General features: G+C 46.8%; 2 protein-coding genes across 2 annotated transcripts; one reads left to right on the plus strand and one right to left on the minus strand.

The window, feature by feature from the left end:
* Window positions 1-12,517: 12,517 nt before the first annotated feature.
* On the minus strand, window positions 12,518-13,371 carry LOC130118956 (hemoglobin subunit beta-like). Its single transcript, XM_056287295.1, has 3 exons — window positions 13,211-13,371; window positions 12,883-13,105; window positions 12,518-12,759 (listed from the first exon to the last, which is right to left on the minus strand). Exons 1-3 carry the CDS (start codon window positions 13,300-13,302, stop codon window positions 12,628-12,630), a joined length of 447 nt encoding a protein of 148 aa, XP_056143270.1. The 5' UTR covers window positions 13,303-13,371; the 3' UTR covers window positions 12,518-12,627.
* A 1,609-nt stretch (window positions 13,372-14,980) lies between these two features.
* LOC130120089 (hemoglobin subunit alpha-like) lies at window positions 14,981-15,887 on the plus strand. The gene is made up of 3 exons (XM_056288707.1): window positions 14,981-15,140; window positions 15,340-15,547; window positions 15,680-15,887. The coding sequence occupies exons 1-3, from the start codon at window positions 15,046-15,048 to the stop codon at window positions 15,806-15,808; spliced, it is 432 nt and encodes a 143-aa protein (XP_056144682.1). The 5' UTR covers window positions 14,981-15,045; the 3' UTR covers window positions 15,809-15,887.
* Window positions 15,888-17,776: the final 1,889 nt, after the last annotated feature.

Genomic DNA, 17,776 nt, shown 5'->3' on the forward strand with positions numbered 1-17,776 from the left:
GTCTTTAGATTTCAAGATTTTAAACTCTTATCTCACCAGGATTCCAGCAGCGTACAAAACACAAGAGAAAAGAGTCTTCCTTCTTCCTTCAACGGGAGATCATCTGTCTTTGGATAAAATCAAGATATCCTACGTAAATGGCTATGATTACATGGAACACAGAAAGCTGTTTACTTTTTAGCTTTGGCTAGCGGCTCACCAAGGAAGCTTCGTGTGAGGGATCTTTTTTGTCGTGGTTCAAATGTCCTGTAGCGCAAATATCCGTAGTTCAATTATCAATAATTCAGGTATCCATAGTCAAAGTTGTCCGTATTTCTAAATATCCGTATTTCTCTTCTCTATTGTCGACGGTTGTTTGCATGGTTTAAACAAGGTAGCTCGTGTGCCTCCTAGAGGCTACTCGTGGAACTTACATACGTCACAGGGTACATGTAATCATGTGGGTTACATTAGCATGTTCTTTTAATGTGTATGTTAATATGATTAGTTAAAGTGGCTACGAGGAACTTTCATCTTGTGTTGATTTTAGCGGCCTCATGTGGACAAAATACAGCTGTTGCATAGCAACTAGGTAATGTATCTATTTGTGGCTATGTAAGATAAATAGTGGTAATATGACGCTGGTGAAGCAAAGTAAACTTTGTTTTAGTAGTGTTCATACACCTAAGTTACATGTATTTGTTTGTATGTGGCAGGTGAAAACTGACTGAATATGGCCACTGGTGAACAAGCAAGTTTTTACCCAATACCAAAGCGCCCACGGGTGGAGTGCATTATCCACTGTTCTGATGATACAGATAAGCTGGTTTCACTACAAAGTGTCGACTCATGGAGAACTCTGCTCAGGGCAGCTCAGATACGAAATCATGCACCAGTTTTGAAACTGGCAAAAGACATTCCTGAGGGACAGATTCCAGCAATCTACTACCACAGAAAGTGTCGCAGTATCTTCACTATGAAGCAAATTCTTGATGGCCTCCTTGCAAAAGAAAAGAAAAGTTGTGTCTCTGCTGAAGAGAAACAATCTAAGAGAGTAGCTTGACATGCTCCAAGTACATCTAGGACTTATGATGCAGAGTGCATATTTTGTCAGAAAAACAGCAAATATTCCAAGAGACAGAATACGAGAGAAGTACTGGTGCAGTGTCGAGAACTGCGAGCTGATGCAAAGATCAGGAGTGCAGCCACAAAGAAAAGGGACAGCAGAATCCTTGCCATTGTGAGTAGAGACCTTGTAGCAGCTGAAGGGCACTACCACAGGTCATGCTATAGACTTTACACCAAAGAAGAGGTTTCCAAAGGAGAGGTTGCCAGCAATGAAGATGATGATGCTGCAGCCCAGTATGAAGCTGCTGTGAATAAGGCATACAATGAGCTGTTCCTCTTCATCAGGATGGAGCTTTTTGGCAATCCTCAAGTGATGACAATGACTGATCTCTCTTCTAGACTGGTAGCTTCAATGAACTCCCAAGGCATTGCCCAAGTCAAGGAATCAACCAAGAAGCACATAAGGCGAAACCTGGAGAGTGAGTTTGCTGGAGCCTTGCAGATATTCCCTGATGAGAAAGGAAAATTCCTCCTCTATCCCGATAACTTGTCCATGAGGGAACTTGCCAAAGAAAATCAGTCTCTCAAAAGGGAGCTGCAGACCCTGAAAAGTGTCAGTGCACAAGATGTTATAGCCAAAGCAGCCATCAAATTGAGAGCAGACATTAAAAGTCAAGATGTTCCTCAAACCTGGCCGCCTGAAGTCAAACCAGAAGCAGAATGTCCTACCATTCCAGAGTCGCTCATTATCTTCCTGTACTCTCTACTCACAGGCTCAAATGATCCTGATCATGCATCCCAGAGAGTGCAGTGCCTTCTGCAGTCATTTGGCCATGACATAGTATATGCAGTGACATGTGGAAATACCAAGCCTTCCAAGCACATTGTTCTGCCATTCAGTGTCAAATCGTTGACAGGAAATGTAGAGTTGATAAACATCCTCAACCGACTTGGTCACAGTGTGTCCTATTCACAGATGGAAGAGATCAACACTGCCCTGTGTCTCCAGAAACTCTCATCATCAGGGAGTGGCATGGCCCTTCCAGCTAACATCCATCCTGGCATATTCACAACTTTAGCCTGGGACAATATCGACCGTCTTGAAGAAACTGTCAGTGGTGAGGGAACATCTCACAGAGTCAATGGGATTGCTGTGCAAGCAAAGCCAGTCAACCCACTTCCTGTCCAACCCATGCCCACTGTTCCCAAAACAAAGAAGAGAAGCATTGATGAACCCCCACCAATGTTACCAACTTACAATGCTGGACAACGGGTAGGGCCACCACAAAGCAAAAAGTCAGATGCCGATACTGCAGCCAATACTAAGCTTGCCAGAGAGAAAAACCTTCTTTGGGTCCTAGCACGCATGTCACAACAAGAAGAACAGTCAGTCAGCAGCTGGACAGGCTTCAACATCCTGACTCGAGGAGAGATGACGGTCATCCCCGACAATATAGGCTATCTGCCTACCATCAATGCTCCAGCGACACAAATGTCTACTGTCAACGAGGTGCTTAACCAGTCACTGAGCATCATGCAGTGCTTAGGCCTGAGGAAGATTGTCTGTGTCTTTGACCAAGCCCTGTATGCGAAGGCTGTCGAGATCACATGGAAACACCATGACAAGTTCCATGATATCATCGTTAGGCTTGGGGTATTCCACACCATCTGCACACTGCTGGCAATAATAGGAAAGCGTTTCCAAGATGCTGGACTCAAAGACCTCTGCATTGAGTCTGGCATGATTGCAGAAGGCTCTGTTGCTTGTGTTATGGATGGCCGCAAGTACAACAGGGCAGTGCGACTACACAAGCTCCTGTATGAGGCTCTCATGCGACTGACCTTGAATGGTTTCCTGTCCTGGTTGGAAGAAACTCACAGGAATGACATGGTTCACCTGAATGAGACACTGAAGACCATTGACAGCCTTGGGAAAGAAGTCTCACAACATGCTTTGAAGGAGGTCCTCGAGAACAGCTCTTGTACACGCATCATGGATCTATTTGAAGTCTACCGTGAGTTCCTTAGAGGTGGAAACGGCAGCCTCTCGAACTTCTGGATGTCCTATTTGGACATGGTTGAAATCTTGTTGGGGCTCATCCAAGCATCCAGAGAGGGAGACTGGATGCTACACTTGGCTAGCATTCGAGCAATGATCCCATGGTGCTTTGCTTATGACAGGATGAATTATGCACGCTACCTCCCCTACTACTACGCCCAGATGTCTGAGCTGCCCATCATACACCCAGATGTGTACACAGAATTCATGGAAGGAGGCTTCTCAGTCCAACTGGGCTCCACCAATCCCTTTGGCCGAATCCCTGTTGACCAAGCTATAGAAGAAACGGTGAACAAAGACACTCAAACAGCTGGAGGGACAAAGGGATTCAGCTTGAAGCCAGGAGCTGTGACCAAATATTATCTCACAGCTGAGTATAGAAGCATGTACCTCAGACAGCTGAGAGACCTGACAGGTCAAGGCAGGTGCAAATGGTCTCATCCAGATCTACAGAGTCCAAGGATCAAGAGAGATGAAGCAGATGTCCAGTCTCTCATGGACCTTATGGAGAATAACTGGCTCAATCCTATGTCCCCTGATGAGATTGATTTGGTTAGCCTCTCCACTGGCAACATGGCTCCACCTGATGTGACCATAGATCTCTTGAGAGCTCTTGAGAAAGGAGAAGAGGCCTACCAAGCATTCCAGCAAACAAGGTTAGATGCAGACCCACCACCTGTGAAATTCCACGACAAGATGACCAAGCAAAGTCTGAAAACATTCTCCAATGTCAGCACAAAACAAGCTCATGGAAAGAAAGCACAGGATGTGGTTCTGAAGGCAGATAGAAACCTTTTCAGTCACATGATCCTGGTGGCTGAAAGCAGGAAGGTGAATCTGAAGGATGTCCTTGCCTACCCATTGGGCCTACTACCATGGGCACTGGCAAATGCTGATGGGTCCTTACGAAAAACAAACAAGGCTGCACTTGCCAGAGAGCTTGAAAAAGAATGTATCTCCTGCAGAAGACATCCCAATCCCATCTACTTCCATCATTGATGGGATGAGCCTGGTCCAAAAAATGAATGGCAACAACAAAATCTTTGCACAGGTGGCAGAGTCAGCCTTGACCCAGGTCCTCCATGAGGGAGCACAGAGTGGGAGGATTGATGTTGTTTTTGATGTCTATCACCAGACTTCGATCAAAGATGCTGAACGACTGAACCGGGGTGGAGACATCACTCTCCAGTACAAGAATCTTGCAGGGGGACACCACGTCCAGCAGTGGAGAAAATGTCTGTGCAGTTCCTCCAACAAGACCAGTCTCATCAAGTTTCTGGTGGAAGAGTGGAAACTCCCACGATACAGAGCTATGCTGCATGGCAAGGTGTTGTACATGACCTGTGAGGAAACCTGCTACAAGTTGACAGAAGATGGGTGTGAGGAAGCAGCAGAACTGCACTCCACACATGAAGAAGCTGACACCCGTCTGCTCCTGCATGCATTGCATGCAGCAAATGCGGGCTCAAAGTCAGTTATCATCACAGCTGGGGACACTGATGTCATGGTGCTTTGTCTTGGCTTCCAGAAGGACATCACCTGTCCCATCTACCAGAAGTGTGGGACTCAGAACCGCACACGGTTTGTCGACATCACCAAACTGGCAAGTTCACTTGGAGACAGCATCTGTGACAGCCTAATTGGCTTACATGCCTTCACAGGCTGCGACACTGTCAGTGCATTCGCTGGTCGGGGGAAGCTGAATGCCCTGAAGATAGTGAGAAAGCACACTTCCTGCCAAGAGACTTTTAGTCAACTGGGACAGACATGGAATGTGAGTGATGAGCTGTTCCAGAAAATTGAGCAGTTCACCTGTCGGATGTATGTTGCTAATAGCAGCACTGCTGAGGTGAACAAACTGCGTTACCAGCTCTTCTGCACCAAAAGGGGAGAGGTTGAGTCCAGCCAGCTGCCACCATGTAGAGACTGTCTCTTTATGCATGTTCAACGAGCCAACTATCAGGCAGCAATATGGCTGTCTGCAGGCTAACCCTGTGGTGCCAAGCCCTACTGAGTATGGATGGACAGACGATGAAGGCAAGCTGGCCATTTACTGGATGCGCTCCCCACCTGCACCAGATGTGGTCTTGGAAATGCTAACATGCAAGTGTGTGCATTCATGCAAAATGCCAAGCTGCATGTGCCTGTCAAATGGACTTCCATGCACAGACATGTGCAGGTTACAGACCTGCAGTAACCAAAAACAGCAGGATGGTCCAGAACTGGACTTTGAACTTGGGGAGTCAGATGATGAGAGAAACGAGCAGTTTGATGAATGACAGTGTGATGATTCTGATGGTATTACTGTGGTAGTAGTCTATTGATGCACAGGATGTTGATTCTGGACTTGGTTACCCAGAGCTTGATAACAATAATGTAACCATATTCACATATACCCATTACCCTACCCATTACCATTACATATACCCACTAATGATATGGGATTACATGTATCATTGACTAAGTATATGTAAAAGTCAATGTTGTTTAAAATATTAAAATAGTTCATTACCTCACTATGGTATTCCTTTTTATCATGTATTTTGATTGTGTATTTAAACAAATGTATAGAGACCAGTTTGTGACCTAACTGGCTTTGGTCTAGTTCTCATTTAAGGCTCACAATCACCTCACACAATGAAATAGTATGGGTATATTATACATTTTCTGAATCTTTACAGTCCTGTGAGTATTCCAGTTTTTGTGTTTTGTGTCCCTGATATTCCTAGATGCCACAGGGCTAAAAGAAAGTATATAGTTTAGGCGAAAATTGCAGAAAGATGTGTGTTATTGACGGGTTGAAGAGCTCAAGTGACCTCTATATTTGTGAGAAATATCCACAACAGGGCTTGAATGAAAGCTAAGAAGGTCCCCTTTAAAATGATACCAAAGACAATATTATAGAACATTGAAAAATGTCCTGACCATGAGGCTAAACCAGGATATGCACCAGCGTCTAAAATGCAATTTAGTTTAGCGGGTGGTTAACTTCATGAGCTGATAACTGTGATACAGCTGCCACTCAGGAATGGTTATCATACCAAAATATCATCTACAGACATGGATCCTTTCAAAAATTATAAGTAAGTTTTGCCACCTTGAGTGTACCGAAATATCGTCTGGCCCATGGACTATAAGCAACAGTTAGAAACGTTGTCTAGTTTACGCGTGCCTCCTAGTCAAATTGTCAACCCAAGTTTTCCCTCGTGTTTTCTGCGACCGTTTTCTTTGTCTTCTCAAGAATCCCCGAGCTCTGCTCTCTCTCACGGGCCCTAACCTCTCACTTGGAACTTCCGGCTTTTGGATTTGGACCTCTAAAGGACTCCCTCTCACGGTTTATCGACCTTGGAAAACCACGCTCGGACTTCTCTTGGACCACGGATACCTTTCGCCTGTACGCACATTTCGTACATTGGACACGCCATTTACATACCGCACCACACGTAGAGTAAATACTTACACGTAGCCTTGACACAGCCCGCTGGTCATCACATAGTTTAGACACGCATCCCACAAACGAGACCAACAACGCACCATACACAATACACCTTATTCTTGTTTAATTTTGTTAATAAGTCCGCCCTCCCGGCGGCTAAAGATTCTGCTGCTTCTGAACTGTCTCTTTTGGTTCCGTTCTGCCACAACGGTTTGTTGGAATTTAGAATGTTGGCTGTGTGGTGGACACGTATTGGGGACAGAATTCAACCCAGGAACTAAGGGTTAAGTCATGGTTGCCCTGGCAGGTTAACGCAGGGTTAAGTTATGGTTGTCCAGCCAGTTTTCTGGTTATTCTTGCCGCCTCAGCTCAGTCGAGCTGTGGTTTTGTTGTCTCTCGGACTTACCGTGGATTAAAGAAAGTTGCCTACACGGCTAAAGTGTGAACCTACGGTCTTCTCCGTTCCTTCGGCTCTACACTGGTGACCCCGACGTCGGTTTTCGGATAAGTTTTCTGAAACCACACACATTATGGCTACGAACGCCGTTGCAATTAAACTGCCGGAGTTTTGGGAGTCTTCCGCGGCTACGTGGTTCACACAGGCTGAGGCACAGTTCGCGCTCAGAGACATAACAGCAGACGAGACCAGGTACTACTATGTAGTGGCAGCGCTGGGGGCGCTACGGCTTCCAGGATAAGCGGTTTCATAACCAACCCACCGGCCGATGGTAAATACGCCGCACTTAAACATCTCCTCCTTGAAACTTTTGAACTGTCAACAACGGAGAGAGCACGTCGCCTCTTTGCAATTCAGGGCTTGGGAGATGGCAACCCATCGAAGCTAATGAGCAGGATGTTAAACCTACTGGGTCAAGAAAAGCCATGTTTCCTGTTTATGGAGCTGTTTCTGCGCAACATGCCGCCCCACGTCCAGACTGCGCTCGCTAACTCCACCATCACTGATCCCCGTGAGCTGGCAAAGGAGGCTGACCGATTCTTCGTCGCTACACAACGTTCCTCCCATGCCGGGGTGCTGACTCTTACCCCCCGCCGACATCGCGGGCGTGGCCCGACGGTGGCGCCACAGCATCAGACCGCTACAAGCCCTCTGGACTCTGTATGTACCACGCTCGATTTGGTGCGAAAGCTAAACGGTGCCGTTCCTCCTGCAACTACAGGCCGACGGGAAACGAGAGGGCCAACACTCAGTAGTGGCCATGAGTGTTGGCGATACGAGCAGGCTACTCTTCATCCTCGACACCATCTCCGGTCGGCGATTTCTTTGTGACACGGGCGCACAGAGAAGCGTGCTCCCTGCTACTGACGTCGACATCATGGGCGGGGAGCGGGGCCCCCAGTTGGCGACGGCTGACGGCAGCCCTATCCACACCTACGGCGTGCGGTCTGTAGAACTGTGTTTTGGTGGACAACGTTTCACGTGGGAGTTCGTCATGGCCAATGTAACGCTTCCCCTCCTCGGAGCTGATTTTTTTTTTGTGCGCTTACGGTTTGCTAGTGGACATTCAGAACAGCCGTCTGGTCGATGCCTTAACCTTCTCCTCCTTCGCATGTACGTGGAGGGAAGCGGCCTATGCAGGTCTAGCCAACTCTCTCTCAGAGGCAGACAAGTTCAACCGCCTCCTCGCTGAGTTCCCTGACCTCACCCAGCCTACCTTCTCTGCACCCACCGCTAAGCATGGGGTGGAGCATCACATTGCTACGAAGGGGCCCCCGGTCTACGCCAGAGCCAGGTGTCTCGACCCCGCCAAACTCGCCATTGCCAAGTCTGAGTTCGAGCACCTGGAACGCATGGGGATCATCCGCCGCTCTGACAGCCCGTGGGCGTCCCCACTCCACATCGTCGCTAAGCCTGATGGAGGTTGGCGCCCATGCGGGGACTACCGCCGACTAAATGACGCCACCACGCCCGACCGCTATCCTGTCCCGCATATCCAGGACTTTTCTGCAAACCTGTCTGGCAAACGCGTCTTCTCAAAAGTCGACCTGGTCCGTGGTTATCATCAAGTTCCCGTGCACCCCTCGGACATCCCCAAGACAGCGGTGACTACCCCATTCGGCCTATTTGAATTCCTACGAATGCCATTTGGACTCAAAAACGCGGCCCAGTCCTTTCAGCGGCCGATGGATTCAGTGCTCCGTGGCCTTCCTTTCATCTTCGTCTATTTGGACGACATACTCATCGCCAGCGCCTCCGAGGAAGAACACCTGTCCCCTCTTCACACGCCTCAGCCAGCATGGGCTGATCGTCAACCCGGCGAAGTGCCGGTTCGGGCTGACGGCCATTTATTTCCTCGGGCACCGCATCACTGGGGACGGGGCAGTCCCCCTGCCCTCAAAGGTGGAAGCGGTGGCGGCCTTTCCGCGCCCCCAAACAGCTCGTGCGCTCAGGGAGTTCATCGGGATGGTGACATTCTACCACCGCTTCATTCCCCGAGCCGCCTTTATCATCCGGCCACTGTACGAGGCCCTGAAAGGCATGTCCCCCAACCAGGCGGTCAACTGGACAGCAGAGCGGGACCGTGCGTTCACCGAGACTAAAGCTGCGCTCTCCCAGGCTACCCTGCTAGCTCATCCTTCACCTACAGCGCCTATTTCCATAACCACGGATGCATCGGACTATGCTGTTGGTGCGGTTCACGAACAGTGGGTGGGGGGGGCTTGGCAGCCTTTGGCCTTTTCAGTCGCCAGCTTACACCCCGAGAGCGCAAGTATAGTACTTTTGACAGGGAATTCCTCGGTCTCTGGCTCGCCGTCCGGCATTTCCGTTTCCTGCTAGAGGGCCGCGAGTTTACCACAAGCCCCTCACGTTTGCCATGTCCAAGACGGCCGAGCCATGGTCCGCTCGCCAGCAGCGACAACTCTCCTACATTTCGGAATTCACTACCGACATCCAGCACGTCGCTGGTAAGTCTGACCAGGTAGCTGACTGCCTCTCTAGGGCAGTGATTGGAGCGATCCACCTAGGCCTGGACTATGCACAGATGGCCGCTGGCCAGGCCACGGACCCGAGCATCCTCCGTCTCCGGACCTCCGACACGGGGCTCCGCCTGCAGGACGTTCCTTTCAGCGACACAGGTGTCACCCTCCTGTGTGACATCTCCACAGGACAGCCCAGGCCCATCGTCCCGCACAGCTGGAGACGCCCCGTATTTGAAGTTGTGCACGGCCTCTCTCATCCAGGCGGTAAGCCATCCGTGCGCCTGACCTCTGCTAAGTTTGTGTGGGAGGGACTTAAGAGAGACGTGAAAGCGTGGGCCGACTCGTGTGTTGCCTGTCAGCGGGCTAAGATACACCGCCACATTAAGGCGCCCCTGGAACGCTTCGCAGTGCCGGAGAGAGAATTTGACCATGTCCACGTCGACCTGGTTGGTCCCCTACCCCCCTCCCATGGGTTCACCTACCTCTTCACTGTGGTGGACAGGACTACGCGCTGGCCTGAAGCTGTTCCCCTGGCATCCACGACGTCTGCTGATGTGGCCCGGGCTTTTATTGGGTCGTGGGTCTCACGTTTCGGTACGCCTTCCGACCTTTAATCTGACCGCGGGCCACAGTTTACTTCAGAGCTATAGAATGCTGTGGGTGAGGCTCTGGGCATCAAGCTTCATCGCACTACCGCCTACCACCCTCAGGCGAACGGCCTATGTGAGCGCTTCCACCGGTCCATGAAGGCTGCGCTTCGGGCTACTCTCAAAGATTGCAACTGGGTCGACAAGCTCCCATGGGTCATGCTGGGCCTGCGGACCGCCCCGAAGGAAGACCTACAAGCCTCTGCGGAGCTGGTGTACGGCACGCCGCTGCGAGTCCCAAGCGATTTCATGCCCAACGCGTCCCTGGTCAGCTGTGGACCAACGAGCCTCCTTGCTGGACGGGGTCAGAGCTTTCACACCCGTCCCTACCGCCCAACACGGCGCTCCGGTGTCCCAGGTGCCCCCAGGTCTGCAGTCAGCGGACTACGTGTTCATCCGTCACGACGCACACCGCCCCCCTCTGCAACCCCCTTATGACGGCCCCTTCCGCGTCCTGGAACGGGGAACTAAGCACCTGGTGGTGGATTTTGGGGGCACGGCCGAGCATGTTTCAGTGGACCGAGTTAAACCCGCACACCTGGACTTGACGCAGCCGTTGGAGTTAGCCCAACCTCCTCGTCGCGGTCATTCCCCGGCTCCGCCTCCTCCCCCCCGTGGAGGCCCGCGCTGCCTCTTCTGCTCCTCAGGCCGACCTCCACAGGCCCGCGTCAATGCCTCCCAGAGACACTCCGGCCCCTGTTACCCGGAGCCGCCGCGGACGGCCTGTCGTCCCCCCGCGCCTGCCTGACATCGATTACTAGGGCGAATTCTGGGGGGGCTCATGTGGTGGACACGTATTGGGGACAGAATTCAACCCAGGAACTAAGGGTTAAGTCATGGTTGCCCTGGCAGGTTAACGCAGGGTTAAGTTATGGTTGTCCAGCCAGTTTTCTGGTTATTCTTGCCGCCTCCGCTCAGTCGAGCTGTGGTTTTGTTGTCTCTCTGATTTACCATGGATTAAAGAAAGTTGTCTACACGGCTAAAGTGTGAACCTACGGTCTTCTCCGTTCCTTCGGCTCTACAGCTGTTTTGTTTTGAATTCAGAATTTTGAATGCTTTTCTGTTGGAATTTTAGATTGATAGTGCAGGGCATGAATATTCCACAGAACGAAATGGTAATGGGTCACGTTCAAATAGTTTGAGTGTGCAAATAGATTGCCAACACTGATCATGGGACTAGGGGTTTCAAGATTAAAGTAAAACATTGATGGAGAAGCCTCTTAAGTCCCCAGCTGGAGTATCCTCTTCTCACTTTGGTAACAATACAAGGCATTACAGAACTAAAACAACTCTCCGCTGATATAAATTATTGTTTTTATTTGCCACCAGCCTGCACTGGTTCTTCCCCCGAGGCCGTAAAATCATCTTGTCACGTGCATTTCTGCTATCGGATCCGAAATGACATCAAGAACATTTAATCAAATCTCTTCCCTCATAACTTTAATTCAAATGAATTTGCATGTACGTGACAGTTGATATCGTTGCCACTTGTGCGGTGATGTTTCAGATGCTGCTTCATGCAGACCTTAACCGACCCAAACAATTCTCGGATGACAAAGCAATTGTAATTTTACGGAGTTTTGAATTTTACTATGCAATAGCATGGAAGTTGATCTTCAGTTGTTGAATTGGCATAACACATGATATTCTGACGCTGCTTTATCACAAAAGTCAGATGGCCACACCCATCTCTATCAAACATGACACGTTTCTTATTTACAGAGCTCCAAATCCACACAACTAACGAAGCAGCAGTTCTCTCTCCACGATGGCGATGTAGAAGAATTGCTGTGGCCATAAAACTAGGAAAAGAATGTTTTTGATAGGAACAGACCTAAAGTCTTTGTTTTTATGATGGGATGTTTCAAGAAATGCGACTTCAGCATTCAATGAAATGGAACTTGAAAATGTCCCTCTGAAACCTTATCCATTTTGGTTGAATGATAAAAGCATGAATTGCCTCTACACCTACAGGATCCACTTTTTTCTTTTGAGTTGGCACACTATAATTTTGTGATCAAAACAACGGGTCAATACTGAGATATCCAGATAGAGTTGAGTTGCTGAAATTCACATTCAATTTATTGTACTGAAGAATCACACACATTTTGGAAGGAGCCCATATTGTCACCTCCAAATCTGTCGAGAAATTTTGGGGTGTGAGTTTTTAGATGTTATCAGACTTTGGCTGCATGGAGACGCGTAAGAAAACAAGCTTTTTTTTCCATTTTCCCTCCCCTATATGTAAAGGGTTTTGTATCGAGACGGACACAGAATTAAGCTATGTTGGAATTAAAATGGGACACAAACTGCCCCATGCCTGCCTTAAAATGTCCTTTTCTTATCTTGAAGTGGCACAAGGGGGAAAAAAAAGTCAATGCACACAGATTTTTTTTTTATCTGAGTTTTATTGTTGGTTTTGTATTCCTGCACTGATTAATATACTAGATAGTATGGAAATATCTGCACATCTTTGAAAAACAAAGCCGCTCCAGAGCCTAGTGGTACTGTCTACGGAGAGCCGAGACGACAACTGTGAGGAATTTTTGCCAGGCCTCCTGCACCTCAGCGGTGAAGACGCTGGGACCAAACTTGGCGGCCACACACACAGTGATGCACTCACCTAGAAGCTAAAAGAGGAGGGGGAGGGGGTGGGTGACATATGAGAACGAGATGCAATTATGAAGTCTGTCAAAGGGATTCGTTAACAATTAATACTGAAGTTTTCATGGGGGAGGACAGATGTTACTTACCCTGAAGTTATCAGGATCCACGTGAAGTTTCTCAGAGTGCATGTGACTCAGGTCAACGTAAGCGTCCTTGATGTTGTCGAGGTTCTTCACAGCCCTGTCAAGTCCACCCATGACAACTCTTCCATGCTGGGCCACCTTGGCATTTCCCATAATGGCAGTGGGGCTGGACAGGTTACCAAATTTGTCGAAGTGCCTTTGAGTCCACGGATTCACGATGAGAAGCCTAGAATGACACAAGGTTGGTGATGGAAAACATGAAATAAAACAGTGAAACATGATCACACCAGAGGATTAAAACGATCATAGATTATCATGAAGCATGTGTTACCTGGCCAGTGCCAAGGGACCAATTTCGTCGACGCTGATCTTGCTCCACAGGCCCACAATGGCCTTGCGCTCAGCTTCTGTCCATTCGACCATGTTGACGGTGTGAAGTTACTCTGAGTGTCTACAACAAGCTTGCTGCTGATAATCTCTGGTGAATGTCAGGCGTTGGGCTCACATTTTATTAATCGCTGAATGCCCCACCTTCTCATATGAGGCGGCGTCTGATTGGAGCAGAGCTGCAAACTTTTTTTGGGTTTGGAACTTGTGGCTTGAGTTAGATGGGCTCTTCGCCAAAACTGGAAAAAGATAAAGTTTCACTTTATTGCGAAAACCGTCCAAATTTGTCCTGTGACTGTATGCTTTTCATGGCGGTTCAGAGAGGTTGAAGCAATTTGAAGATTTATCCATTAGAGAGAGTATTGGAAGAATGATCAAATGATGATTTATGATTAAATGCATTACACAACGAATACAGTAGGTGATAGAGTTACTGTCACCTGATTTTATTCAACAACAAAATATTGGTATGTTTTCAAAACTCAAATTCAAGGATTTATAATGTTTTGTAGAATAACAATGGATTTAGTATTGCAAATTGTCCATCAACAGATCCATATTGCTCCATAGATCAGATTGTATTTCACGATATCAGTTATATGCATCGAACAATTCAACCCATAATCAAACTCCTGAGTTGATGGAGATTATGTTTTTTGTCTCATTGGTGCTCTCTAGAACAGTCTGGAGAGAAGAATTTAAGGTGAAACTCGATTCTGTTACTGGAGCTGATAAAGTAAGCATGTTGCGATGTCCAACTTTACTACATTTTAACCAACACCACTAAGGCCAAAAATAGCCTTAGCCATCTTAAGCACAAAGAATAGGGCTGTCAAGTGAGATTCACTTCCGCACAATTACAGGCCTAACATTTGTTCATTTTAGAGAATCAAAGAATAACTTTTACTACTCTATCTTTCCAAATCTGTTACTTGAATCTCTAGGCCTATCCACGAAAGTAAAAATTTCATACATATCAATATCAATGTCATTACAGCATTAAAAATCCATCCATCCATTTCCCAAGCCGCTTATCCTAATTAGAGTCGTGGGACGCTGGAGCCTATCCCAGCATTCATTGGGCTGAAGGTGGGGAAACACCCTGAACAGGTCGCCAGTCCATCACAGGGCAGACACGTTCACACCTAGGAACAATTTAGTATGTCTGATTCACCTGACCTACATGTCTTTGGACTGTGGGAGGAAACCCACGCAGACATGGGAAGAAAATGCAAACTCCACAGAGAGGACAACCTGGGATGACCCCCAGGTTGGACAACCACAAGGTTCGAACCCAGGACCTTCTTGCTTGTGAAGCAACCACGCTATTCACTGGGCCACTGTGCCGCCCAGCATTAAATTAAATTTAAAAAAATGAATGCAATTAAATTTGAAAGAAAACACTAATTAACGTTAAACAGTTCATTGTGGAAGAGGGATGAGTGAGTGGGTAGTGGGGTTTACTCCAAGGGTGGCTGTGTATGGCTGTATAGCAGGGTTAGGTTTAGAAAATGGGGATGTGGTCAAAGATAAGTAAATGCAACTTCATCATAACATGTTACAGTTTCATGCAGGGCGGATTAAATTAATATGCCAACGTCATGAACATTGGCACTGAAAGTTCTGCCAGTTTTGTTGCTGGAGGCGTGGTTCAGATTTGATATCCAGGCGCGCCCTGTTTGACTTGATATAAAGGCAGCTTCACAGCTCACTTTCAACCAGAATCTTATTCGAATTAATATTTTCTCACAGTTGTGAAAACTTGAAGAAAACGCCGTCATGAGTCTCTCTGCCAAAGACAAGAGCGTGGTGAAAGCCTTCTGGGCCAAAGTCTGTCCAAAGGCCGTCGAAATCGGAAGTGAAGCCCTGGGCAGGTAAGTCAAACCTCATGCCTATTCAAATTCAACAGTAGATATGAGGAGAAATTCTTGCATTATAATATCAATGTAGAATTGTTTACCATGCATGGTCGACCTCTCTTCTTTTGATACAGCTCTTCTGTGCATTCTGAATGGAAAGTGAGCCTACAACCTTTTCCTGTCTTTTTTTTCATTATTATTATTATTTCTTTAGGATGCTGTATGTGTACCCGCAAACCAAAACTTACTTCTCCCACTGGGCTGATACGAGCCCTGGTTCCGCCCCAGTTAAAAAACATGGTGCTGTCATAATGGGAGCCGTTAATGATTCTGTGGAAAAACTTGATGACCTGATGGGCAATTTCGGAGACCTCAGCGACCTTCACGCTTTCAAACTGAGGGTGGACCCTGCCAACTTCAAGGTATAATCTCTATATAAATAGATGCAACGTCAAAGCCAAACTCCTTTGCTCACATTCATTGGCATGTAACAGCCTTAATAATCTGCAACCCCCCCCCCTTGTCTTTCTTGTTTTGCATTTGCCAAACCTCAGTTCTTTGCCCACTGCCTGATTGTGGTAATGGCCATGTACCACCCTGCAGAGTTCACCCCCGAGGTCCATGTGGCGGTTGACAAGTTCTTCCAGAACTTGTCAGCCGCCTTGTCTGAGAGGTACCGCTAAACCCCCAGCAGCCAGGAGCATCCACTCATTTGTGCGACTTATAGGAGAATGGTCAATAAAAAGAAATTATATTAAATTATCATGTGGTTGTCTCTGTTCTTCACACCAGCCTTTGTGTGCAACACATAGAGAAAACAAAAAAGTCCACAGTCACTTTAGAATATGCTAGTGCACATGAATACTTGGTTTTCTTTCTTGATGAATTTATGATGAGGTTGGAATTGTGTTCCCTTGTTGACTCTGCTGGGAGAGCTCTGGGATCAGTTAACAAACTGAAAATATGTATTGATCTTGGATATTCTACATCCATCTTTAAAATGCATGTGTCTCCCCCATACTGAACTATGCTGCAGGGGTTTGGGGCGTAAAAGAATCTAAAACTGTAATTAAAAATAAATAAATAAATAAATAAACTTTATTTATACGGCATGGTGGCCCAGTGGTTAGCACTGTTGCCTCACAGCAAGGTCCTGGGTTCGAACCCCAGGCCATCCTTTCTGTGTGGAGTTTGCATGTTCTCCCCGGGTCTGCGTGGGTTTCCTCTGGGTGCTCCGGTTTCCTCCCACCATCAAAAAGACCTGCATGTTAGAGTTGACACTCCTGTCTATGCCCCTGAGCAAGGCAATGGAAAGAAGAACTGCAGTTGGTCCCCTGGTGCTGCAGCTGCCTGCTGCTCCTATGCAACAGGAAGGGTTAAATGAAGAGAACACATTCCTTGTTGGAATACAATGTCAAATAAAGTGGCTTTCATTTTCATTATATAACATCTTTCTGAACAGTGTTACAAGGTGCATTACACAACAGGATAAAATAATGCACATAGTCAAGATAAAACAACAAAATGCAATAAAAATATAGGACATAATGCCAAATCCACTCCACAAAAGGTAAAACGCGGTCAGGATAAAACCACAAGACCATAATTAAAATGTAGAGAATTTGTGCCGATAAAACAAGGATTATGATAAAAGCAATTAAAATAAGGTGATGCAAGAAAAAAATATATAAAGAATTAAAAATGTAAAATTATAAAAGTATAAGATATAAACTATATAAAAATACAAAAAAAAATTTCAAAATGGGCAACAATGGACTTACTATAAAAAAGCCTTCCTATAAAGGTTTTTTAAGAAGTGATTTAAAAGAAGGCAGTGAGTTTGCTAGTCTAATTTCCTCAGGTAGGGGTGGCACACCAAAACCAAAAGCCATGACTGAATTTCAGGAATTCTATTATGCTGTTGTACTATACTGTATAGGCTGGTTGAAAACTCTCAATATGAGAGTTAAGGAATCACATACTGAAATACTTTGGTTTCTTGTTTTTTTACAGTTAATGTTACTGAATAACTGATGTGCATAGACTAATACCGTTACAGTTAATTTTTTAGTTCCACAATAATTCTGTTTTAATGTGTTATGTATCTGTATATATTGTAACGTGTTAGACGATTCATTGTTATATTGTATATGTGTGACGCAGTGATGTACGATCAAAAGCAGCTGGCTGCCTGGCTATGCATTCGTTATTTTCTTTGACATGAATTATGATGAGAAATATACATTATAGATTTAAATGGACAGCACCTAATGTAAAATATCAGATAGAAGCATATTATGCATAAGCGACTCGTGGCTGGGAGGGGCAGCGGGGGGGGCAGGGATAGTATCAGGGTGGCCGTGGACACCCCTGATACTATCCCTTATTATTATTTGTATTGACGAATTACTAGAAATGTTAGGCGACCCCATTTCAATTCCATGCGACCTCACTTGGGGTCGCACCCGAAGGTTGGGGACCTGTGGTCTAATCCAAAAGTAAAGTACTGTTGTGGAACAAATCACACAGTTCTCCATCGACAAAAGAGCTTTACTCAGTTTTTGAGGCGATGGGCATGGTATACATTTACAGGAATTTGTGTTGTAATATTAAATCCAGGCGGCACAGTGGCGCACTGGTTAGCGCGGTCG

This window comes from Lampris incognitus, chromosome 10 (assembly GCF_029633865.1).
Source record: "Lampris incognitus isolate fLamInc1 chromosome 10, fLamInc1.hap2, whole genome shotgun sequence".
Classification (NCBI taxonomy): Eukaryota; Metazoa; Chordata; class Actinopteri; order Lampriformes; family Lampridae; genus Lampris; species Lampris incognitus.

Excerpts from the sequence above, each read along its gene's own strand:
- LOC130118956 (XM_056287295.1), bottom strand. The coding sequence starts at position 13,302 with ATGGTCGAATGGACAGAAGCTGAGCGCAAGGCCATTGTGGGCCTGTGG. Across the intron at positions 13,106-13,210 it reads GGTCCCTTGGCACTGGCCAG|GCTTCTCATCGTGAATCCGT; the intron begins GTAACACATGCT and ends GTGTCATTCTAG. Across the intron at positions 12,760-12,882 it reads TGGATCCTGATAACTTCAGG|CTTCTAGGTGAGTGCATCAC; the intron begins GTAAGTAACATC and ends CTCCTCTTTTAG.
- LOC130120089 (XM_056288707.1), top strand. The coding sequence starts at position 15,046 with ATGAGTCTCTCTGCCAAAGACAAGAGCGTGGTGAAAGCCTTCTGGGCC. Across the intron at positions 15,141-15,339 it reads GGAAGTGAAGCCCTGGGCAG|GATGCTGTATGTGTACCCGC; the intron begins GTAAGTCAAACC and ends TTATTTCTTTAG. Across the intron at positions 15,548-15,679 it reads TGGACCCTGCCAACTTCAAG|TTCTTTGCCCACTGCCTGAT; the intron begins GTATAATCTCTA and ends GCCAAACCTCAG.